The sequence below is a fragment of the Teleopsis dalmanni genome, chromosome X (genome assembly GCF_002237135.1).
Source record: "Teleopsis dalmanni isolate 2A chromosome X, ASM223713v2, whole genome shotgun sequence".
Classification (NCBI taxonomy): Eukaryota; Metazoa; Arthropoda; class Insecta; order Diptera; family Diopsidae; genus Teleopsis; species Teleopsis dalmanni.
Genome location: NC_051848.1, coordinates 53,936,800 through 53,962,823, shown reverse-complemented (window position 1 = coordinate 53,962,823; position 26,024 = coordinate 53,936,800). Strand labels below are relative to the sequence as shown.

General features: G+C 29.2%; 3 protein-coding genes across 4 annotated transcripts; 2 read left to right on the top strand and 1 right to left on the bottom strand.

Moving 5' to 3' along the window:
• Positions 1–3,215: 3,215 nt before the first annotated feature.
• LOC119689424 (uncharacterized transmembrane protein DDB_G0289901) lies at positions 3,216–11,805 on the top strand. Of its 2 annotated transcripts, XM_038104253.1 has the most exons (8): positions 3,216–3,396; positions 7,384–7,399; positions 7,528–7,551; positions 9,272–9,337; positions 9,832–10,814; positions 10,897–11,007; positions 11,067–11,482; positions 11,543–11,805. In XM_038104253.1, the coding sequence occupies exons 1-8, from the start codon at positions 3,348–3,350 to the stop codon at positions 11,693–11,695; spliced, it is 1,818 nt and encodes a 605-aa protein (XP_037960181.1). In that variant the 5' UTR covers positions 3,216–3,347; the 3' UTR covers positions 11,696–11,805. The 2 variants fall into 2 exon arrangements, with proteins under 2 accessions (XP_037960181.1, XP_037960182.1); XM_038104254.1 differs by lacking the exon at positions 7,528–7,551.
• A 1,642-nt stretch (positions 11,806–13,447) lies between these two features.
• Positions 13,448–19,247, bottom strand: LOC119689861. The gene is made up of 4 exons (XM_038104792.1): positions 19,054–19,247; positions 15,851–16,132; positions 15,524–15,664; positions 13,448–14,019 (listed from the first exon to the last, which is right to left on the bottom strand). Exons 1-4 carry the CDS (start codon positions 19,124–19,126, stop codon positions 13,529–13,531), a joined length of 987 nt encoding a protein of 328 aa, XP_037960720.1. The 5' UTR covers positions 19,127–19,247; the 3' UTR covers positions 13,448–13,528.
• A 4,560-nt stretch (positions 19,248–23,807) lies between these two features.
• On the top strand, positions 23,808–25,175 carry LOC119661855. The gene is made up of 2 exons (XM_038071360.1): positions 23,808–24,691; positions 24,752–25,175. The coding sequence occupies exon 1, from the start codon at positions 23,833–23,835 to the stop codon at positions 24,643–24,645; it is 813 nt and encodes a 270-aa protein (XP_037927288.1). The 5' UTR covers positions 23,808–23,832; the 3' UTR covers positions 24,646–24,691; positions 24,752–25,175.
• The last annotated feature ends 849 nt before the right edge of the window (positions 25,176–26,024 follow it).

Sequence of the window (26,024 nt, the reverse complement as noted above, 5' to 3'; positions counted from 1 at the left end):
AATATGTCATTAACATGCAGTTATGTAGAGAACTTAAAAACTGCATGGCTAATCAAAAAATAAGAAATGAGCTTAGACCAACAAACCACGTTGGAAAATACATTCTAACGAACTAGTCTACCAAATTATGAATAACCCAAAAATATTCAGTCGTTAGCATAAGTAATTAATAATCATATCCCGAAAGATACAAATAAAACCATCGATTACTAAGATAAGATCTTTAAGACGACATTCCTTTGCTATTTCTTCAACAAATTTGCATGAATTTGCTGGAGCGTATAATTAATACAAATAATAAATAAATTTGATTTAATTAAAATATCGGAAATACTACAAATAGTAAGCAGAACAAAAATTTCTATTATAACACTCCATCAATAGAATAAAAATAGACTGAGTAACTACATCAGTTAAAAGTTATAGATCATAGTCGCCACTTCTTTACACTTCTCTAACCTTTGTTTATAAAGGGTTAACAAATCCTTTTTGTATATTTCGTATTGTAGTCCTACACGGTACTAATGTTTCTATACTTATCATTATTACTGCTTCAATGTGATCTCCAAGTAATTTGATTACTAGTCACATCTTGACAATTTTTCCTAATATCACACAAAGTTGTTAAAAAATATTTTTCACAAGAAAAATTTAAAATTGATTTCGAAGTTACATTATAAATGACTGTTTTTTTTTCGAGAGTTCCTTCATATACGACTTTATTCTTCTTCATATTCATTTACTTCTTTTAATGGACATACTACTTATATGTATTGGGTGTATGGTATAATTCAGTTTTAGAATTTCACAAGAGATTGAAAAAGTCTTTGGAAGTTTAGTTCAAATGCATATTATTCCTTTGTATATATAAAACTAAAATATTAAATTGTATTATTGTTTTTAGAAACACTGGGAAAACAGATATATTTAAAACGGTTGAGATTACAAAACTCATTAAAATTTCTTAACCAACCTTTGCTTTATTCTGCTTTATGCCGTCTATGAAATATAAAGTGCATGAGAATTAAAATTTTTTTAGCATATCAGTATTACATGCCGCACAAACAAGCTTCATCTGCTTCATTTATAAACGATTATAATTCTTATTTGGTTTAAATATTTAGTTTGTGAAAGATGACGAATTACAATTGGATGTAGAAATTTTAATATAAAGACTTTCTGATATGAAATAATTCATAGCCCATTCCTTATCATCCTTAATAAGTCGAACTAAATTTGTTTTGGGAAGCGTTTAAGTTTTTATTTAATTTGCATTGAATTGAGAAATTTATGTTTTGTTTCTATTTTTTTTTTTGTGTGATATTTAGTATTTGGAATAACATTTAGGGAAATAGTCGATGAAGTTCCAGCAATTATACGTAGTTTCAATTATTCTATCTAAAGATTTTATAATTTATTTGTTCTGAATATATCAATACTTTCATTCAGAGACAGCTCTTATTCAATGAGATTCTTATTCAATGAAAATTGCCAGAATTGCACGAGGTACACTAACTACTGTTTTTACTATACTATGAATTCGTATTTCATAATTGCTGTACCATTTAAACTTCCAGATGAAGATGAAGAAATCCGATAAATTTACTTACGTTATCTCTGATAGGTTAGTGAATAAACATAATTACAGATATAGAAGTCACCACGGTTGCCACTTGAAAATTTTTTCCTGTACCAAAATTGGTTTAAAAAGGTACCATTTCTGTAAAAAAAGGTCCAAAATTTTTTTGGACCTTTTTATTTTTTTGTTCTGTGTTTTTCATAGTGTTATAAATGAACAAAATATAAAATAGTGCAAAGTTGATTTATAAAAAAAATTATTTGGAAATATCCACAATAAAGTTGGGTCGTCAAAAATGTACCATTTTTTAAACATGAGTACCAAAAACGAAAAAACGAAAAAAAAAGTACCAATTTTGGTACTAAAGTACCATAAGTGGCAACCGTGGAAGTCACTTCTTCTATAATTATAAATAATGACATAAAAAATAATGGTTTGTACTTCTTCATCATATTGTCAACACAGTCCAGTAAGCACACGATCTTTCATTCATTCATATCTTATCAGTTCAATGGGGTCCTTATAACTTGTCTAAATATTATCAAATTTTGAACATGTCACTTAACGGTTGGTAGTTTATACTCGTAATGGAAAAATAATAAAACTCGTCAAATAATTGTTAATATGTCATCAAAGTTTGATAAATGGCTTATTAGGGTTGATTGTTTGGAACGATAAATTGGAAGTTTTATAAGAAGCTTTATATGCAGTTGCCAGAACCAACAATCATGTTGAATCGCATTATGTTTACTTCGGTATTAAGAATCAAATTTTTTGAATTTGAGTTTCTGGTTATGGAGAGAACTTAACATTAAGTTTTTGAAGGGAAAAATTATTTTTCACTTTATATATCGTAATAATGTTTTTGAATATGTTACTGGTGAAAGTAAAGAAACTTGATTTAAAGTATATAAAATAAACAATAATATTCTAAAGCAAATATTTAAGTTGCTTCAAAACATATAGGATTACTTCAATGTCGGTAATGATTATAAAAGTTTTTTTTTTATAAATTATTATTTAGAAATAGATTTCATTCAGCACTACATGAAAAGTACAGGGTTTTTCTAATCATTTTCAAGTGTAAATCATATCTCCTTGCACTTTTGCATAGGAGATCAAATTCAATCAAATTCAATCAAATTCAATCAAATTCATTGATGGGCTTTTACTATCAGATTTACGTATGAATACAAACAATAATACGATGAGGTTTGATGCCAATCAAACCTTAATTTCTAGAATTAAAGTCGGATTTACTATTTCAGAAGATGTTTTCCTTTCTATTTTTATTTGCTGATTTAAAGTACATTTTCTCTTTATCTGAGTCTGAGACAATATTTCTAGGTCAAGAAGTATCAATCAGTTCAAGTTTTTTTAAAAGTGTAATCAAATTATTTTTTAAAAATTTACAGAAAATTTTCAATTTTTATTTAAAAACCAGTCTCTTATCAGAGGGGCACCAAAAACAATTTTACATATATTTTCAGAGAATCAGTATTATGTATTTAAGAATAATAAATAAGTAGAAATAAATTGAAATAACAATTCAAGTAAAATTTTTAATTAGTATAAAAAATTAATTGTAAACTTAATTTGAGTTTGAAAAGAAATTCATTATTTGAAAGTTGGCCGAGGAAGTCGCACGTAGCAGTTGTGATCGAAAGTGAAACTGATTTCTTATAAAATTTTTTTATAATTTTTATATTAAAAGTGAAATTAAATTATTAAAAATAAAACAAATTATTTTGTTTTATAAGTTTAAGAAATGAAGTGTTTTGTTCTATTGGCACTTTGCCTTACTGCCGTTGCAGCAGGTAATATTATCAAGATGTGTTTTTAACAATTATAAATATTTTTCAAAAAATTAATAAGAAAAGTTAATCAATATTAAACAAATATTTTTTAAAATATTTCAAATATTAAAGAGAATATATCTTTATTTATAGATATATATCTAAGCATATACAAATATTAGTTTTAACAAAGATAAAGACAAAAATATTGGTTAACTATTAAAAAGTTCCCAAAAATTATCCTTTGCTAATTTTTAGTTGAATTGAAAAATCGATAGTAAAATTATCATATAAAAAATATTTAGAAAAAAAACTGAAATTCATTTTCAGTTAATAATCTGAACTTAGCTTCACTTCAGTGCTAAAATTTCCAAAATTTTTATGTACATGACCGCCATGGATGGTTTTGTTCTGTGCCATATGTTATCTGTGGCAACGGGTTTGTTTCAAGAAGGACTAGTCTGCTACTGTAAATAAATAATATAAAGAAGAAAATCTAATATAGGATTCTTGATTGCATGGTTCCAAAAGTAAAAGTTAGCAGGACACATTTGTGAGTGAGATATCAAGCAAACTTTTATTTCAATGTATTTATATTCTAATATAGGGTTCTCGATTTCGTGGTTCCAAAAGAAAAAGGTAGTAAGCCACATTTGTGAGTGAGATATCAAGTAAACTTTTATTTCAATGTATTCTAATACAGGGTTCTCGATTTCGTGGTTTCAAAAGAAAAAGGTAGTAAGACACATTTGTGAGTGAGATATCAAGCAAACTTTTATTTCAATGTATTTGGACCACATCATTAGGTGTAAAATTCAATATCATCCAAATGTGCTCCATTACACATTTTATGGTATTGGATTGTTCTAACAAAGGAGACAGAAATACTAGAGATAGTAAAACGACGAAAAGTGTTCGGATTATTCGGCATCCGGAAAAGAACGGATTAGTGAATTTAATCATTGAAGGCAGAATTGAGGGTAGACGTGGGTCTGGGAGACGAAAGATATCATGGCTAAAGAATTTACGTCAATGGCTCAATAAAATCACTTTCTATAAAACAAGATCAGTTTTTCGAGAGGCTAAAGTTAAAGTCGCAATCATGTTAGTTAACGTTCAAAGCGGACAAGGTGCCTAAAAGAAGAACGATTATTTTCTCCGATTTTTTGACACATAGCTGATAATAGTACAGTCATAACCTATTCGTTTTTAAAATTTGAAGAGTTGTAGAATTGTCAACAAAAATATAATTTTGTGTGCAGTCCTACAAAAAAATGACAACGGTGGCGTGATATTACACTACTTCCTGGTTTCAATTGTAACCATATATCATTCACATCAATAATTTCAATCAAGGGGCTATAGCGAACAAAGCAAAATTCACGAATTGTGTTACATTTTTGTCACGTTATTTAAAATCAATGGATCAATGGCACTGGCTACAACTATGCTTAGGTCTTTGGGTCCTTCTTTAACACACTCAGCGATATCTCCAGTATTAGCGTTGACCAGACTCTCGCATTAATAAATGCTTCCGACTTTCTTCTATCCACTATAACATGGAATTGTGGTTTCAAAATGGCTTCCTTAGCTAATTGAGAAGGAATCTTCCCTTCCTCCACTTCAACTTACTAATTAACTAGTACTTCCAGATCAAATTGCGCACAATAGAGTGAGTTTTTGTGAATGCAATAGTCTTTTAAATGTTACTTGTAGTTCTTCACTAACCTAGAAGCGATAATTATAATAAGATAAGTACATTTTTTTTAAAAATAAATTTAATTGTAGTTTAAAAATATGAATTAAGTTTGATCAGACGTCTGCCAACTTTTTGAAAATTCATGAAGTAATGATCTCATAATGTAGTTTAAACCCATTTTGAATTCATATTCCATAAAATTGCCATTATTACTTATAGTGACAAGTAAAAACTATGCTATTAGTGATGTGAAAAGATAAATACTTAAATAAGAAATACTTTGATAACTTCCCATTTCGGGCAAATATTATAGTAAATACTTAGATTGAGTATTGGAGGGATTTATTCTGAGAGATATGAGAAAAACTCCCTCTCAGGTATAAAAGAGTACTATAATTATTATTTATTTGGTGTATTTACAATGTATTATTACAATGTATTTATGTATTATACTTCGGGTAAAGACACCGCTCTTAGTAAAAGCATAGGGCGTAACTATCAAGATAAGCCCGCTAATTAAATATTATCAAGCCAGGTTTTAGAATTGCTTGTTAAAAAAGTAATTTGTTCTAAAGGAGAGTACGGAATATTTCGGAATCATTTTGAGGAGCACAAAACCAAGATGTTTTTTTTTTGCTTTTTAACTAAAACTGTGTTCTCGCAAAAGTTGAAATTGACACATTCTTTATTTCACAGAATCTGTGAAAAGTAGAAGATACACCAGCTTTTGCTTCAAAAGATTTTATAGCTTCATCATAGAATTTAAATGAGGAGTATCCTTTTGAAAGATAAGAGAGCTATCTCTTCACAGTGTTAGTTTGAAAGATTGTCCTTAAGTATGAACATGTGATCAGTTATCATCACTTCATCAAAAACTTCAGTAACTTGTGAAGTATGAGAGATGGGCACTATTTCGATTGCACTTTTTATTATTATGTGAAATCGACGTATATATTCTATTGTAATTTGATTTTCTTTAAAGACAAAATGGTTATTTGGAATGCAGTTCTTCATATTCATAATGGGATTCAATTTCTGAAGGAATAGGTTTTCGAAAAGATTTCATTTCTTAGAGTGGCTAATGTATGATTATAATTTGAGAGAATTTTCATACATTAAAAAATTAAAAGAAAAAAATAAAAATTAATATTATGAAGTGGTTGTTAACTGCACTAAAAACAAAAATATACGAAAAACAAATTTCTGTTAAACACTAAGGCAGAATGTCAAAGTTAAAAATCAATTTGATTTAATTATTGATTATAATTATTTTAATTAAAATGAAATCAAGATTTCAGAAACTGAATTTATTTGACATTATTGCATAATATTTCTTATCGCAATGGAAATTCCAAATATAAATTATTATGTTCAAATTCATGATATATAATCCAAAAAAAATTAATTTTTTCTTGAATGAAATTTATGTTATTTTTGCATTAGAACTAAATACATATTGTTTTTATGATGTCAATAGCAACATACATTTTTAGAGTTCTTTATGATAACCCCATAGATGACACTGCAACAGTGTCGTTGGAATATGCTTTACTCATAAAATTTTTTGTTTTTTTTTTTTTCTTTTATAAATGAGGTATAAATTGATTAATCATGCATTATGGGATTGATAAGCAAACATCCTGTATTCGTTATATAGTATATATAGAAATATAAAGCAATTTGTAGATATATAAAAATTGTTAGACAATAAAAAAAGATTGTACAAGTTTAACGAATATAAATGTGGATGATCAAGAATTAAAAGAAATTGAAAGATCAATACGAGTACTATTTATCATCTAACACATCATAATCCATTCTTCCATATTAATTACTTATGCAGTAAAGTTATTAAGGACTAGTAACGCTCAACATTACTATATCGACATAATTCAGTGGATTTATCATGCTAAACCCTAGCGACATTTTAATTGGGATCCCTTCTAGTTTCAGAGTGATTTTTTACTATAAGTCCCTTTGCTAGAATACAGAATGACTCAAGTTGAAGTTATTAACGTCAGGGCTCCTCACCAGGAGAGCAAACTAACCCTTTTGTTGCATTGGTTTTCTTGATGCGGTGGAATCCACCACCACACTTTGTCCCAGATTTATAGCATATACTTTAATAATAATAAATTATTATCATTATTAAAAGTAAACTAAATTAAAAATAAATAAATTAAAAATAAACTGATTATATTTTCGTTCATATTTTTATTTTTAATGAAATTTTAACGATTATATACAAATCTTAACTTTTAAACATATATAACATCAATTAATAATATTCTTTTTTTTCTTTATTTCAGATAATTTGGAAGGAAGGTAAATTGAATTATTCAATACCGAAGTATTTTTTATATATTTTCTATAAATATTTTTTCTTAATAAGTTTTAAAAATATTTTCTTTTTCTTTTTTATTTACATTTATGTGTCATATAATACTTTAAAGTAAACGAAGAGATTTTAATACTTTGTAAGTACCTAAACCAGATGGAATGGATTTTTTAATTTTAAAATTATTAACAAAATTCCTCCTCATTGGCTATTGGTACAAAATTTTAATTGGTTTTTAAAATAATTTTAAACAGTTTCTATAATAAAATTGAAATATAATAATAATAAATTAATTTTATATTTAGTGGATATATTTCGAATAATATATATTTTTATTTTTTAGATATATTTAATTTTTATATTTTTATTATAATTTCAAACAGTTTCTATAATAAAATTAAAAAAACTAGAATAAATTTAATTTCATATTTTTTGAATAAATTTTCAATAATATATATATTTTTATTTTTTATATTTATTTAATTTTTATATTTTTTTTATAATTTCAAACAGTTTGCATAATAAAATTAAAAAAAACATAATGAATCTAATTTCATATTTTATGAATATATTTTGAATAATATATATTTTAATTTTTTTTATATATACCATATTTAATTTTTATATTTTTATTATAATTTCAAACAGTTTCTTTAATAAAATTAAAATATAATAATAAAAAATTAATTTCATATTTAGTGGGTATATTTCGATTAATATATATTTTTATTTTTAGAAATATTTAATTTTTATATATTTATTATAATTTTAATTTTATAATAAAATCAAAAAAAAAAAATATTTAATAATTTAATTTCATATTTTTTGAATATATATTTCATATATATATTTATTTTTATTTTTATTTTTTACATATATTTGATTTAAATGTTTTTATTATAATTTCAAATAGTTTCTATAAAATTAAAAAATAATAATATTAATTTAATTTTATGGGTATATTTTGAATAATATATATTCTTATTTTTATTTATTACATATATTTAATTTTTATTTTTTTATTGTGATTTCAATAATATATAATATAATTTCAATAATAATTTAGTTTCATATTTTATGGATATATTTTCAATAATAAATATTTTTATTGAAATAAATTTTTATACCTATAAAGTATATATTTGTTATATAAACAGAAGTATATAGTAATAATACTTAAAATTTACAAACTTTGATTTTTTTTTTAATTTTCATAATTTTCGTAAAAGTGATTTATTTTCCTAATTAATTATAACGATGTAATTAACATATATTATATATATATATATATATATATATATATATTATAGCTGTTTATAACAGCTTATAACAAAACTTTCCCGAAGTTAATTAGTCTAAATATAAATGTATATAATCGACATCTATTTCATAAATTTTTTTATAATTAATTAGGAAAACAAATTGCCTTTAGGAAAATTAGAAAAATTAAAATAAAAATTGAAACTGGTAAATTTTTAGTATTACTACTATATCTTTAAGTCAGATATTAATATACAATTAAATAATACATTTTTTATTCTATTACTTAATACTATTTAATAATGTATCATAAGTATTACTACTGATATTATCAGTCACACATTAATATACAATTTAATAAATTAATTATAGATAAATAATCAATTTATTTTATAATGCGTTTTTTATTCTTTTACTTACTACTATTTAATAATGTATCATAAGTATTACTACTGATATTATTGAGTCATGTATTAATCTACAATTAAATAAATTAATTATTGATTATTTATTTTTTCTTATAACACTTTTTATATTCTATTATTTATAACTATTTAATAACGTGTCATTAACAAATCGTTTTTATATCTCTTCTTAAGACATTATTCCCAACATCAACAAACTGTTGATGAGGCCAGGAGGCAGCTTGGTGTGAACTATGATGGGTATGTATATATTGGAAAAATAAATTTATTATATTGTATTTTTATATAATTTATAATATAATCTTCTCAAAATTTATTATAACAAATATTTTATAAATTACTCAGACGCTTATATGCAAGGTTGAAAAGTTGTAGGCATCATCTCTTTCATCTTTAAAATGGCTTATAACTTTCTTGTGCAGACTTTTTAAAATTATTATTTAGGGTCTCTTAAGTTTATTAATTAAAAAATATCATTTTTTGAAAATATTATTTATGATATTTTTAATATAAAATCGAAAATCATCATTTTTCTAAGCATCAGCAAGATTACTAGTTAGGGTATTTTTAGTATAAAATATAAGAAATAAAAATTTTTCTAAGAGTCGTCACTGACCCTCTCATATTTGGTTTTTACTTTTCACACCATCTGTATACTTTGTGTTATTAATATGTTAACTGCTTAGGTTTAATTTTGCAATGAATTAAATTAAAACTATTTTTCTACTACGTAGTCAACAACAAGCATCTTTTGAGGAAGTTGGACATTATGGTGGTGTTGGTACTGTCGGCTTAAGTGGTGCTGAATTAGGTTCAACTTCATCACTTTCTGGTGGTTTGTCCAGCGGTCTTTCCAGCAGTCTATCTAGTGGTCTTTCCAGCGGTCTCTCCAGCAGTCTTTCTAGTGGTCACTCCAGCGGTCTTTCAAGTGGACTTTCAACTGGTTACTCAAGTGGTCTTTCAAGCGGTCTCACAAGTGGTTCGTCATTCGGTTACAATCAAAATGCCAATTTTGGTTTGTCATCATCATCATCACTTGGTTCAAGTTCCAGTTTGCTTAATAGCGGTGGCGCATCTGTTGTTGTACCTGTATCAGGTGGCAGTTCTACATCAAGCGTTTCAGAACAAACCGAAAATATAGTTTCACATAGTGCACCACAATTAATAAGCACTGGTGGTTCTACAGGAGGTCACGAAAGTCTATTGCATCATGAGGAACACATCAGTAGTGCTGCACCACAATATATTTACAGCGCACCATCTAGCGGTGCTGAAAAATACTATCATCACGAAGAGCGCTTAATAAGCAAACCACAAGCACAAATTGTATACACAGTACCATCAAGCGGTGCAGAGAAATATGTACATCATGAAGAACGTACAGTTAATCAACCTGCACAAATTGTACAAATCACTGCACCATCCGGTGGTTCCGAAAAATATATACATTACCGTGAAGAAGTCAAGAAGGCACAACCTATTCAATATTACGTACAACCATCTGGTGGTCATGAATCATATGTGAAATACAATAAAATCACCTCTACAGCTAGTCAGCCACAAGTTATTGTTTCACCATCAAGTGGTTCACACTCATCATTGATCCAACATACAAGCTCCACTAACACTGGCTCAAACCTTGGTGCTTTACTTAGTGGTGGACTTCAAAGTTCTTCCAATCTTAACAGTTATGGTAACTTAAATAGCGGCTTTGTAGGTGAGTTATAAAAATATAATGTAAATTATGTATAAAAATCTATTTATAATGCCATTGATTTTTTTCAACATTTATTTTTAAGGTGGCTCTCATGGTGCATTCACTTCTGGTACTTCAAGTTCATTAACTAATCAAATGGCTACCACTGGTTCCACTTCCTCCAACCTAAATTCATTCGGCAATTACGGCTATGGTATGAAAACTGTTACACCGCTTAACATAATTGTTTAATATTAAAATATCTCTTTCTAGGTGGCAGCAATTCCCTCACCAGTGGACAACTCACAAGTGGCAATTCACTTGGTTTGGGCAGTCAGTTGAGCAGTGGTCTTTCACATGGTAACCTTCTTCAGAGCAATACCGGTTTTACTCAGGGTTCATCACTACACAGCGGTTCCTCTCTTGGTTTACAATCTTCACTTGGCTTAGGTTTTGGTGGTAGCTCTGGATTGCATCAATATATGACTGAATCTGAACGTTTGGCCAAACTACAATCACAAGGTGTTAGCGTTGGTGGTGTTGCTACAGGTGGCAGCCAAACTGCCAATGTGTTGAATAGCGGTTCTGTTGGCAATACTGGTTTTGGTGGACTTGGTGCTGGTTATGGTGGTAGCGGTTACAAGACCAAATCATGGGAGAAGGCTTCTAAATGGTCATCGCAATCAGAAGTAAGATAAACGCAATTGATATCATTGATCATTTTTATTTTTTTTTTGTTTCATATATAGTTCGGCTCCGATGGACAAGTTAAGAATTTCAAGGAATTGTCAACAGGTGAAAGTGAATCATATGATATCAATGGCAAACGCACTGGCTACAAAGCTGCTACCACCACACTCGACGATAATGGCAAATTGAGCAGCTACAGCTTGCATACGTAAACCAATAGAATAAATTTAATTTGAATATTTTGGAATTCTAAAAATAAAAGAAATCTTTTTGTCTTAGCAATTATTGAATTGCATAATAAAAATAAAAAAACATAATAAAATTTTAAATAATATTTTTTTATTATTATACTTAAATTCATCATTGCTTAAAATTATAAAAATAATTATAACCACACTTTCAGAGATATTTGGTTACGAATTTAATCAATTCAAAACAAAATCACATATAAATTCTCCTTATCAGTTGATCAATTCCCTTTATGTACCAGATAGGATCCCTACTGATTGTTTGGTGTGAAATTTTGGTTTCATTATTAACTTTTTATCAAAAGAAGAAATGTTCTCGCTTTTAATCGAAATCAAGAGAAAATGTTTCATTTAGAGAAGTTGAAGAAGAAGAACAGCTTCAACACTTAGACTGGATCTCAATTATTCCTGACACATGTTCAACTGCAAATCTAATTGACAAAATTTAAGTTTTTATTGGAATTTCAGAAATTAAATACCTTTAGTACCTATTTAAGGCAAGCGAAAATTTTTATATTAAGATTTAATAATTATGGATCACTAGAGACTAGTAACCCGTTTCTTATGTTCACCGACATCTGTTATTTCTTCACTGAAGCTAAACATAATTAAAAGTCAGAATCAATGAAACGATATAAATTACAATCCACAAGAAATATAACTAGGTATACAAAACTACAAAGATTAAGTTACAGTGTAAAGTCAATACTACTTTTAAGGAATTTTGCATGAAAAGCAACTTTCAGAATCACGAAGAAATTATAGATTTTGCTCAAGATCTTTTGGCCAAACATCATAAATAATATAGGAACTACGTTGGAGAGGACAGAAAAGACTAAAATGTTAGGTTTCACCGACGAACCTAAGGGGATCCACGTAGGCTTATTGGCCTATTCTGTGGAAAAAAAACATTGATAAGAATGGAAATAATAATATAAAGTAATAATAAACGCTTAATAAGCAAATAGGATGCGAATATCATTAAAATGGCATTTTTGTGGAACCCAGAGAGAATTAAAAGGCGTGCAGACTCGGAATAAACCTGTGTGAGAATAGTCTTAAACACATGACAATGCATATGACTGTAATTAAAAATGTGTGTTTTTAACAGAACCCGATGGAAAAATTTTGTACTTGCCTCCTGTTTTGAATAGAGCCTGCAGCTTTAAAAATTTCCTTCAAAATTATGTAAATTTAATACATATAAATTAATTTAAGAACATGCTTAATATTATTGCTACTATATACAATGTTTTTGATATCTTCACTAGAAGCAGTCCGTGAATTCATAACGTCTTGATTTTGCACTATAGTGGTAAAAATAGTTATAATAATTACTGCTTTGGTTAAGGTGCGCTGACTCTGTGCTTCAAATTTGGTAGGACACGAGTTCGATTTCTAGTACTTGCAGTATAAAAAAATTATTTACAAATAATTAACTACAAAAATAATTTCCAAGTTCACTGATAATGGGTAATTGACAATACTGGAAACAGCTGTATGGTCAGCCAAAAATTCAATTAATTAAAATAATATAAAATGAATTTTTGTTGTTGTTGTTCACTACTTTTAGAAAACCTCTTTTTTATAATTATTATAATTTAGTATTATTTAGTAATTCTTTTTTTATCTCATTTCCAATTCTATACTAGTAAACAAATAAAATATAATTCATTTTATGTACTATAACATTTCTACGTAACATGATTTATTTATATAATTATTCACAACAGCAGCATATAAATTATAAAATTTTAAATTCCACTTAAATACGACTATTTAGTGTTTACTAAGTATTTATTTGGAAAATGGTCGATCCAATTTATTATCAATAACTTTAATAATAGAACTTGTAGGTCGTACTACAGCATCAATAGTTCCGTGCTTGCTCTCACGCCGCCGGCGATTATCAACAACTGATTGCACACAATAGCAAGGCTTCCAACTTGGTGTACGCTGGTAACCTGTTACAGAATTTGGACGAAATGGTTCAATATAGCTACGTTCTGTTGTCCAAAGATTTTGTACTGGTATATAATTATTCCAGCCATCACCTCGTCTATAAATATTACCACCACCACCGCGAGTATCACTGGCGCCTGAAGTGTAAACAGGTACATTGTAAGGATATTGTGGATAATGATTGCCGTATGAAGGGCCACTGCGGCCAGTACTATCGTGACGTTCGGAAGAGAATCCAGGACTCCAATGTTGTTTTGGATCGTATGGCTTGCGAGATTTATGCCTTGAATCGTTATGTCCTTTAAAAATTGGTACGCTTGCATCTTCTGTAAGTTTGCACAATATAATATAAAATGCTTAATATTATTAATTGTGTAAATCATATTCGTAGATGTATTAATGTAATATAGGAAAAATTATAAAATCATAAACCTACTTCAATGTGTATGTCCTATTCTAATAAACATAATATCATGTATTTGTTAACAGATGTTGTCCTTTATCCTTTAAATTGGGATAGAGTGCCTATAACTACGTGCAATATTTTTATACTTCATCAGAGATGCATAAAAAAGTATCAAAATAAATAACTTTTTTTTGATGTTTTATAGCTATTAATTTAGTATGTAAGTTAATTAATTTAATTTAATTAAGTCTCACCTAATACTCAGTGCTTAAATAGAAACAGAAAGAAGACTGGATATGTAGTTACCGATAAGCAAGGCTATAATAGCGGCTAAGGTACATTGTAGTACCAATGTACCAATACTACATTGGTGGAGTAGTACTTGTAGTTTAGCAAGTTTCGACGCATTGACTGACTGACTGATTTTTGATGTCTATTGCGGCTTGATTGACTTCCTTGATATTATATGGATCGAAGGCACGTTATGTAGAATGATGCATTTTTTTAATTACTTTATGGATGAAAATAATAAATTCTTATTATTATAAAATAAATAAGTAGTACCAGTAATTGGCTCCCTCAATTAATTGTGAAAAAAAGCTTAACACCATAGAGCATTTAAAATTCGTACTCTAATACACTGAGAGCTAATACACTACACAGTTATAGATAACAATTTTCTATAATTGCTAATATTTTTAAAAATATTAACAATATATATTCCGTCATTAAGATATGTTGAGCATCAAACTATAATTCGTAATTCAATGAAGCACATGGGAGTGTTAATCATTCAAGTGCTTTCAGACACTATTCAGTAAAAGTGCTTTAGATGCTAACTCCCGTTTCATCAAGCAAGGTTAGGTTCGGTTAGGTTATGCTGATAATCGCAACGAATGCACATTATGCCTATAGGCCCATTTGTGTAACCGTTTAATTAAACACTCAAGGGTTACAACCACTTAAAACGTTTAGCAAAGCTTATAATGCTATTCAGAGGCAGATCTTGCAGTTCGCCAAGATCCTCAAAAAAGAAAGTCCTTAAATTAATAAGGCGGCGATGCTTGTATGCTAGACAGAAACAAAGCAGATGGGAGGCACTTTCGCAGTCCTCTCCATAACTGCGGCAGGTATAGTTGAAAGGAAGATTTAGTCTCCTAGCATGGTAACCAAAAATACAATGACCTGTTAGTAAACCTACTAAAAGGCTAATAACTCTACGGGGCATTCATCGAGATGTAATTACAAATATTTTCTGAAGCTTTATTTTTTATCAGCTATGTTCATCAAAATGAATCCATTAGTCTTAGTAACCGTTTCGTATTAATTAAAATATTTATAAGATCTATTCAATTTAATAACGAACATTGTGTGTGAAATTACTTAAATATCTCAAACTAAAGAAATCTTGCAAAAATATCTACCTTTATCAGTTTTCTGTGCCGAACTTGTCGCATTCGTGTCATCCTCTCCATCAGTTGATATTTCAAAGGTGATGTCTGTATGTATGCCAACCCGCTTCTTATGTTTACCGACATCTGTTATTTCTACACTTTCCTTCGATTCTATTTGCATAAAAAATTTAAAATAGAATTTCGAAATTGATTTGAACTTTTTAATTTCATTTCAATAGATTTTCATTATAATTTTATAAATTTGTGTAGTCGAGTATTTGCTTTGTATTTGACCCAAATCCAATTACTCATCACCCATGCAAACCTAAACTTGCACAGACATAGTTGCTAGCTTACCTTTCGATTTCTGTGTATCGCCTGTGTCCACTGTTACACGCACACCATGAATCTTTGGGCCAACTTTACTACCACCTGCGCCGCCACTTGTACTATCAGTACTTGAACTACCGTCCGTGCCACCACTGCCATCACTACCCCTACCGGTATTACCACCGCCATGTCGTTCGCCGTTATTGGTACGGCCCTGTCCAACACCCGGCACAATAGGCACACTTGAGTTGTTCGTATTCTCGTCTACATCATCGAAATCCAGCTTCGGTGATACTTTTTTCGACTGACCTAGTTGTAAGTAGAAGAAAATTAGGAAAAATTAATTACACACCAATGGAATTCGAAATGAGTATTGCGGTATGTCTGCTTACTGCTAACTAAGGAGCATGCTGGGCATAGTCGTATGATTATTTACACAAAAAATAAATATATTTAAAAGGATATGTTGTGCACATGTCACATGTGCTCTACTTTCGCTTTAAAAGGAAATTAAGCTTCCTTTTGTGTAAATAAACAGAAACGTGAGAATTTTTAAGCAAATACCGGAGCTGGTGCAACTCAAAGATACTTGTACTTTCCTGCAGATAGCAGATACTTAGCAGTTGCGCTCAACTATAAAATTGTGGTTTAATTTTTCAAATTATTCAAACTACTTCCAAATTCATTAAAACCGAATAAATTTGCTTTGATAATTCGTTGGGTTTCATTTAATGTTGGATTTTTTCATTTCATTTCTTCATTTTTTCATTTTTTCTGGCTTTGTTGGAAATGTAAATCAGGCTTTTTTGTAGACGCTTTAGTCTGTGAAAATAAAAGTATTTCTACTTGCTTTTAATGAACAACTAATACAGCGTAAGTTTAAGTAAGTCTTTAAGGGATAAATTTTAAATTAATTTACTTTGTGCGCTTTAGTAGAATTTCAATCTGAAGAACTGAGAGTTATTCTTAGGAAACATTACACAATATGACAAAACTATATATAAAAATTAATAATTTGCTTTTTAATGTTAATTTTTTTTTTAAAAGTTAGAAGGGTTCGAATAGAAATGAAAAGACAACAACAAAAATTTTAAGTTAATTAGATTAATTAGTTAATTTTTCAGGCTTGAAACTAAGTCTGGCAATTACAGTTCAAAAAATTGTGTATGGACTATAAACTAATGAAAAAATTCGGATATTTCATAAGACACTGGTGATGAGTACTTGGTAATACAGTGTTGAATGGTCAATCAAATTGCAATAAATTAACTAATAATTTTTGTTGTTGTCTTTTCATTGGAACCTTTATAAAAACTTGCTACTTTAAGATTTGTGGAATAGATTTTATTTTTCGGCAAATTTTTTTGTTCGTTTGTGTCTATTTTTTTGTGGCAGTAGTATGACTCAAACTGTTGCAAATTTAAAATTATCACCCCACCTACCCTTGTAGATGGGTAGATGGGGTAGACTCCATTCTTTATAATTAATGCAAATCTTTATAACTTATTTTAGTATACTTACAACTTTCTAAAAAAGTCTTCCAAATTTTTTTAACACTGCTTACTACCAAAGTAATACTGTTGGTACCTAAAAAATAACAGAAATCTATCCCCATTAAAAACCGTATATTAATCATTGTTTTGTAAACAGGGAGGTTTTTGACCTCACCATCTCCGATTAGGCTGTGATTTTTTATAAACTTTTTTAAAAAATTTTAAAATTCGGGGTCTTGAAGACAATATTTTAAATTTTTTTGTAAGAAGATACAGGCTTTTGTACTGATAAACTTTCATTTCGCTAAAAAATTTTTTAAAATCTTTAAATAAAATTAAAAGACCCTTAGTTCGGAAAAAAAATTATTGATTTTTTTTGTTCTGGGATATACAAATCTAAAAAGTAAGTTTTTAAAACTTGTATTTCAGAGTCATTTTTAATTGCTGATATTACGGGCTTAGAAAATAGTAAATACTTAAAGAAAACCGTTAATATAATCGTTAATATAAAAAAGAAATAAATTTTTTAAAATTATAGATCGACTATTTTTATTTTTCTGATTTGAATTTCATGTAAAAATCCAAAGATTTGGGATGGAATTATTTTTAGGAATATTTTTAATATTATATTAATTAAACGTACACTTAACAATACGTGGAGAGTTCCTGTGAAATTACTGTTTGTGTTGAGTTAGACGTCCTCACTGGTCCATAACTGTTCTCAGTTAGCGTTTTCAGATAGTAACCTCTATGTTTAATACCTTTGTCTAATACGAATGTCTATCACGAAATTAGTTTTAGAAGATACTCTTAAACCATTGCAAACTAAACATTTCAGAGGGGGAAAATTGTTCCCAGATTAGGTTTTATACATAAGAAAGAATATACAAATAATGCAACAAATAATGCCTCTACAAACAGAATAGTATTGAAATTTAACAATTAAAAATAAAAATATAATTAATTAATTCAATTATTTTACAGCTGGTTTATGATTTCGTTCTAATATAAACACAGCAAATGAATTTCTTAATAAAACTTTCACAGCAAATTAACAAAACTCTAGAAAAACTCTGCGAACATATAAATCAAGTATGGCTTTGGGGCAGTTGGTTAACGAGCGCTGACTTTGTGATTCATATATGGCAGGGTATGAGTTCGATTCCTGCTACTTGCAGTCTCAAAAACTTTCAAGACCACTGATGACGGGTATTTGGCAATACTTGAAACAGTTGTATGGTCGCCAAAAATTCAATTAATTAAAATAATATAAAATGAATTTTTGTTGTTGTAGTTCACTACTGTTCGAAAAACCTCTTTATAAAATAATAACCAAAAAAAATCATGTGTATCAGATATACCTATATACGGTTTATGTTGCCTCATTTTTACATATATGAAATGTCCTTATTTGTCCTTATACATTGCTAAATCCATGTATCCATGTATCCTGTCATTTGTCATTTGAAATATCTCGTTATTTGAATCAGATAAATATATGGTTTATATTTGCTATATATATTACATTGTTTATATTGACAAAAAAGTAAATGATATATTTTGGGTCTGTTTAGATCTATAACTGTATGCTCTGGTATATCCTTGATTCCGGATTCAAACATTATTAATTTAAATATATTTTAGTTCACAGAACACAATTTTTGATAGTTTTTAAACAAATATATTACCAATTTTTTAACTTTTATAGTATTTAATTGGTTTGTGTATTTTGTTTACCTTGAACTTGTAGATTACAAAATCCGATAATGACACATATGTAACAAATAATTCTCGCGGCGATTAACTGCATTGTTTTTCCAATTAAAATCGAGATACACGATTTTTTTAGATAGCGTTTTTGTGATTTATAAGTTTAATTTCGTTATTGCAATATAAGAATTATTGCCAATAACTCGAAATGCTAAACACGATAAAAGCTGAATTAGAACTAACGTAGTTTATTTTTGAACAGCACATATAACCTCAACTGAATACTTCAGAATTTATATTTCTTAAAAACAAAACTTATAAGAAAAAAGCATCCGAAAAAAGTAACTATAGAAATAAGATTTAAAAAAACAAATAAAAAAAAATGTGTCTACAGAGGCGTAGGTCCAAGCGTAAGGGATTTCTGTAATATTGCATTGACAAATTTATCTCTTAAAGCTTCCGTTGTGATTACTAACATACAATATTGATTTCTTAGAATATTTTCAAGAATTTTTGACTTTAGCTTAGTATTATTTTTTAGCCCCCCATCCCTCTTAACAACTGACTTACTAAGTCGTTAAATCGTTTGAATTGAATTCGGTATATTACCTGCAGTTAATTTCAATATAAAATTGTATCTGTCAGCGCTTTTAGTGGCTACTCTGGGTTGGCGGGATTGGTCTGTTGAAATTGTTCAATGTTCGAAATCGGTTAGAACGTCTCAAAATTGCTGATAGCATCTTCACGCTACCTGTGTTAGCAATCAACAGCATTGCTATTGTTTTGTTATGTTATTGTTGTTGCCGTTGCTGTTGCTGTTGATGATGTTGTTAATGTTATTGTTATTATTGATGTTGTTGCTGCTGTTGTCATTGTTGTTAATGTTGTCAGCGTTTTTGTTGTAATTACTTAGTTGTGTGCCCAAAAGCTGCGACAATCATTTGAGCGCCTCAGCTTCACTTTTTACAAGTATTCCAAGCCAAACAATTCAAATGCGGATTTGACCAGGCCGGACAGTTTAATTGTTCTTAATCAACATTAATAATCTTGATTTTTTTTCATTACTATCTTTTTTTTGTGATATTTGTATTTGTTGTTTTTGCTTTAATCTTAGTTTAAGAAACAATAAACAATTTGTGTTTTTATTGTTTTTTTCTTTTTTTTTTTGTTGCATAAACTCTCGCTCTGAGATTGGCATGAAAAAGCCAGACTTAATAATAACAAACGCACGCTACAGTTATATATCAGTGTGAACACTGTATGTTTGAATGTCGTATAAATTCTTTTAATTTAGTATATATTTATAGCATTGTATATAGCAAATTAATTCAACCAGTTGCCATTAGGTCCAACATATAGCTATTGATTCTTAACGGTACCAAATAATGCTAAATCTTGAAGTAAAATGAAAGCAGTAGTGATAAAACGTTTATTTCCTAGACATTTTGGAGCTTTTAGAGGCTTTGAAGTGTGCGTTATATAGTGTAACATAGTAACTTCTGGCTGAAGTATATAGCATTAGCTGGGTCTAACTGGTTATACACCACACATGCACCTATCGATGTTGAGATGTATCAAATGTAGCTAAACATGGTCTATAGACCATGTTCCTATCATATTCTATAGCTGTGGTATTTAGCAGTAGGTGGAACTAGCTGATTGAACACCATCCATCTACCTAATGGCTGTTGGAAATAGCAGATGGAGCTAAATTTCTACGTAAATTTGTGGTATACGTTATGAAGTGTATCAACTTCTGACTTTTGTTTTTTGTGTGGTGTGTCTTCAACCCTCAAACCAGTTAAATCACCGCAATATCCGAAAGCTAAATTTCTACGTAAATTTGTAGTGAGCATTTGGAAGTGTATTACCATTTGCTTGGGGAGTGCCCGGCACTGTTGCCAAAGCGGAAGAAACACATAAGAGAGTATTTCTAAATCGTAAGGATTCAAGACTAGAAAAGATAGGCTCTATACTGTCTTTCATTAAAGAAATCGCATTAGGAGAAACACTCTAATTCGACTGAGTGGCACAATAAATCTTTTAGGTCGCAGTGTACTACCCCTTTTCACAATAATAATAATAATAATAATAGCTAGTATGTATGCTCAAAGCAGGACTTTGGAATTATAGTGCTTCTTTTTCTTTTATTTTGTTGAAGAATAAGAATTTCCTTATATGTACTAAACCACTGTTCTCGGATAATAGAAAGTAAATTTGTTCCATTTTGACCTTTCACTGAAATATCATTGTAGGGCTGGGTTCTATAAAGGTGGTATCTTTAAATGATTGAATGAGTATGTAATTTATATTTAGCCTTGCTATATTCGGTAGAGTACCTTATGTGCTCCGTTTCAAATAAATGTTCTAAGTCGTAGTTAACCGACTTTAGCACTTGAGCCAGAGTTAGCTATGTACCTACCTTTCATCTTAATTAAATGGCTATTTAAAGTTTAAATATTTTTTGTGTATCTGCAGTTGGCGCGATTTTATCTCATCATTTATCAAAATTGAGACAGCGTCGGTCGTCTATTTAGTCACTTTTTCAGATGCTCGTGGTTTCCAGCAATTATACAGACGTTATTTTGGCAGTCATTATTTTAATTAGTCATTTGTTATTGTTGTTGTATAAGTTGTTCTTGTGGTAAAATTGTTTATGAAGTGTTGGTGCTTTTAGTTTTGATCGTTTTGTTCATGATGATCTGATATCGTTGGGTGTAGCACCAAATGCGAGTTACATTAAAAAGATAGATCAGCGAAACGTTAAAGCTTTTATGAGAATATACTAAGTTCAAGTCTTTTGCGGTCTAAATTTTTTTATGGATTTTTTATATATACAAATAAATTGCTTGAAATAGATGAACATAAAAAATCGGAAGTCATGACTGTTTTTGTATTTTTCACATGCAAAGTTGACATTTATTTGGCTTAAATTGAAAGGAAGTCATAGCCAAATTATGCAAAAGGTCATAAATAATGGAAATTGTCTACTATAATGGCTTACTATGGAACGAATTCAGATATCGTAAAGGTAAAAATAAATTAAAAAATTTTTATGTGTTTAAAACGTTATTTATTGTTTTGTAAACTTGATGAAAACTTAGAAGAAGTAATTTTTACAAGAGTTTTAGTAGAATTTAATTTGGAAATATATATTGATTCGGGTCTGGAATTGGTTCTGATAATAAAAATGGGCTTTTTCAGTTCAGCACAGAGACATCTTTTTTGTAATTTTATATATTCTACATTCTATATAGTAGGTTAGGTTAGGTTATGTTACGGGGGCCGTCCGAAAACTCACTTAGACCATGAGGTCCATTGTGAATTTGACACCTGTCCCTATAAACATTTGATACTTGCCACAAAGGCATTGACAAAGCTATGGAAATAGAATCTAGCTCTCTTAGTAAATGGAAAAAGTGGAGACTCTATGTCTTGCGAAAGCAGTACACTGTAGCATAAGTTAAGGCGATTATCACTCTTTACAAAGTAGTGTTTCCATGCCTCCCTAGAAGGAATTAATAATTCAAGATTTCTGTCCACAATTGTGATCGTAGTACAGTAATCTATTATATCCGGAATGAAATCAATTTCTCTGAGGATGGGATCCACAACTTCTTCCAATTCCTAGTTCTCTTATCCGTAAAGCTTCTATATAGTATTTCTTTGGCAATTAAGTTTGCTTTCTGTTTCTTTACTGCTTAGAGTTTACGTTTTTTTTCATTTATTTTTTAAAAGCTATTATCCAAAACTTTAGACTAAAAATTTTTACTTGTCTTGATTTCTAACCACTGTCGATTTCAAGCATATATTTATGTGAAATATCACATAATGATCACATAATGATTTTTTTATTCTTCTTGCTCCATAGTTCGTTAGACTGTAGTATATACTCATATGATTTAGTTTAACCACATACAACTTATAAATAGATGTCTAAGGGCTGTTGTTTTCAATGCAAATTATAAAATTGAGAGTTAGAGAAAAAACGATATGTCGGTTCAAATTTTGGCATGAGAGCTGGGCTATTTCTGCTTTGACAAACCAGTGATGGCCAGTAAAAAATGTTAGTATTACACTCTATGTAATAATTAGATTTTAAGGAAAGGCGTATAAATTTTACAGTACTGTTAAAAATTATTATAAGAAAATATAATAATAATTTAATATTTTTACAGCCACTATGAGTGTTTCCTTCCTGATTACTTTTGGTGGCAAATTGAAAGTGAGCATGTCTACATTTCTTTTTAAATTTTAGGCACTACTAAAAAGTATCAAAAAGTAGTGAAACTACGAAATTTGCAATATTGATGTGGCACTCTACATAACATGCATTTTCGTCATAGCCCGAAAGAGACAATTTTGCCGTGCCCGAGACCCTCTACGTAACATGGCACTAACAGTCTATCAAATTGATGTTCATTAAAATTATAAAATTTGGAACCAAATCAGCAATTTTGAAAATGTAAAAGTAAATAGTTAAGACTCTGACTGATTATAAGGCAACAATAAAATAACAGCTCATATATAATATAACCCTTTCCTATATAACCCTATATACATTGTTCTGGAACTGACAAAGTAGTTTAATTTTTTTAAACCGAAATAAAATCCAGTAATCTTAGGTTTTTCAATAATTTGAAGATAAGAAAGATTTTCTATGGTTTTTTTTTAACCGGTAGGACAAAATTTTTTTTTTTTTGTCAAAATTAACAGCATGTCTTTTGTGACGTAATTTAAATAAATTTGATTCAAAATACATTTCGACTTTTTATGTTTTTGGAACAAGGAACAAACAAATTCAAAATGATGTTTATTTGCTTTCGATTTAATAAATTTTCGTATGCTGATAAACCGTGGAATACCGCTGTTATAACGATATTCGGATTAGCTCTTCATATATTAGGATGGGGCAGTCTCAGTGAAGATAAAACTGTTCATGCAACACTATCATCGACAATATTGTTGCTAGCAGTTTTGTTTTTTCTGTGTCACATTCAGTGGATTTTAACTGAACCAATATCTGAAGTTGCTCAACATGCTACTCACATTGTGCGTACGGTGTCATATTGGCTGATATGTGACATTATCATTGATAACTTTTGGATGCCGTATTTCAATTATGTGTGCGGATCTACTTTGCTAGCTCTTACGATCCTAATGATATCCTTACGCCTAACCGGTGTCACTGAGGAAGTGGAAATTACGATATCAACGGACTCTGTACCTTCTCCACATCCTAGTGAGTTTTTAAGCATGCTTGAAGATATCTCATACATGTCCATGAACATACCTGAATACAAACCTATAGACATGCTTGATGATATACCTGTAGATATAGCAATAGATAAACTTCCATATATATTTGAAGATTCACCTGTAAATATGTCTGCAGACGTAATTCCGGATATACTCCAAGACACACCTTTAGACGAACCATTAGACATATCTTTAGACGAACCTTTAGACAAACCGTTAGACACACCTTTAGATAAACCTTTAGACAAATCTTTGGTTGACAACAAACAAATATCATTCGAAACTGAAAGAAGAGATAACTCATCAGTCTTAACGCAGACCGAAGATGTTGAGAGCATCTCATTGGTAATAATTAGTTAAGGATTAACTAATTATTAATGGAAGAAACAATAAAACAATAAGTATGGTAAATAAACCTGTTTCGAAGAATTTTATTTTTATATCAATAGAATTTTTGATTTTAAAGATCTCTTGATGAAGAATAGTTATGAACTATATATGCGGAGCAGTTACCTTTTATATAAAATTGATAAACAGTAACATATACTAAAATGAAATAGAGTTATATATATTAAAAGTTACTAGTGGATAATGCCGTATGGGCGTTAATGTCTTTTGCTTATATATATACGAGTATAACCATGAATAATCAAGCTGTTTAAATTTTGCTATTGTGCTTTTAAAGGGTCTTCATATTTTCAATTGTTGGATGATTTTAAAAAATAGCGGAAAATTAACACAAAGTGAAGCAAAATCATGGATTCTTACATTGCAAGCCATTATGTATCAAAAAAATAATTGTTTGTATAATGCTATTAACTATACAATCAATTCATAAACTTCTAACCTTATAAAAATAAAACTAAACTTGTACAGTTACTAAACTCTTTTCATTTTAGTTTTGTCCTTACATCTGAAACATAGTACGAGTACAACGACTAGAAGTTACTTACTTATTAAGCCGTAACAACCTGTTACCAATTTTCGGTCTAACGCAATATGTTTCTCCAGGCACCACTGTTGCGTGCGCGCCTTCTCCAGTCTCGTACAACAAGTCCGTTTAGTGCTTCCCTAAATTGATCACTCCACTGGATATACAATCTATCTCCACGCCTTCTTCCTCCAACTACTGTTTCAACCACCTTTTTCGCTTGAGCATCTTTATCTATTCTTGTGATATGACTCAACCCGCGAAGTCGCTGGATGTTACTTCGCTGAATTATAACAATGTCTTGATAAAGCTCGTACAGCTCGTGGTTCATTCGCATGCGGTAGTCATCGTCAAGTTGTAGAGCACCAAAGATCTTATGAAGAACTTTTCTCCCGAACAACTAGGAGTTAGTATTTTCAAATTAAGTAAGTTAAATATGCAATTAGTTATTTTTAAATAATTTTTTTAAAATCATTACTATAAGAATATACGGGAATGCAGAATGTTATAAAATTAGCAGAAAAAATGTTTGGAACCGTCCTTCATGCTTAACTATGGCTTTGAGTTTCTGGATAAACAAGCCGTACACTATGTAAATGTGAGTCTGTAGCATCATTCATATGAACAATTTGGTATTTTTAGATACCAATCTAGGTTATTAATTCTTTTTGATTTGTACCCTCACCGAAAAGTTGAACATGTTCGCATTGATTGGCCGTGGAAGACACTCGGATACACTGTGGCTCTAAGTCTTATCTTATCTTATCTTTATTTATATATATATTTTATATATATTATATATTGTTCT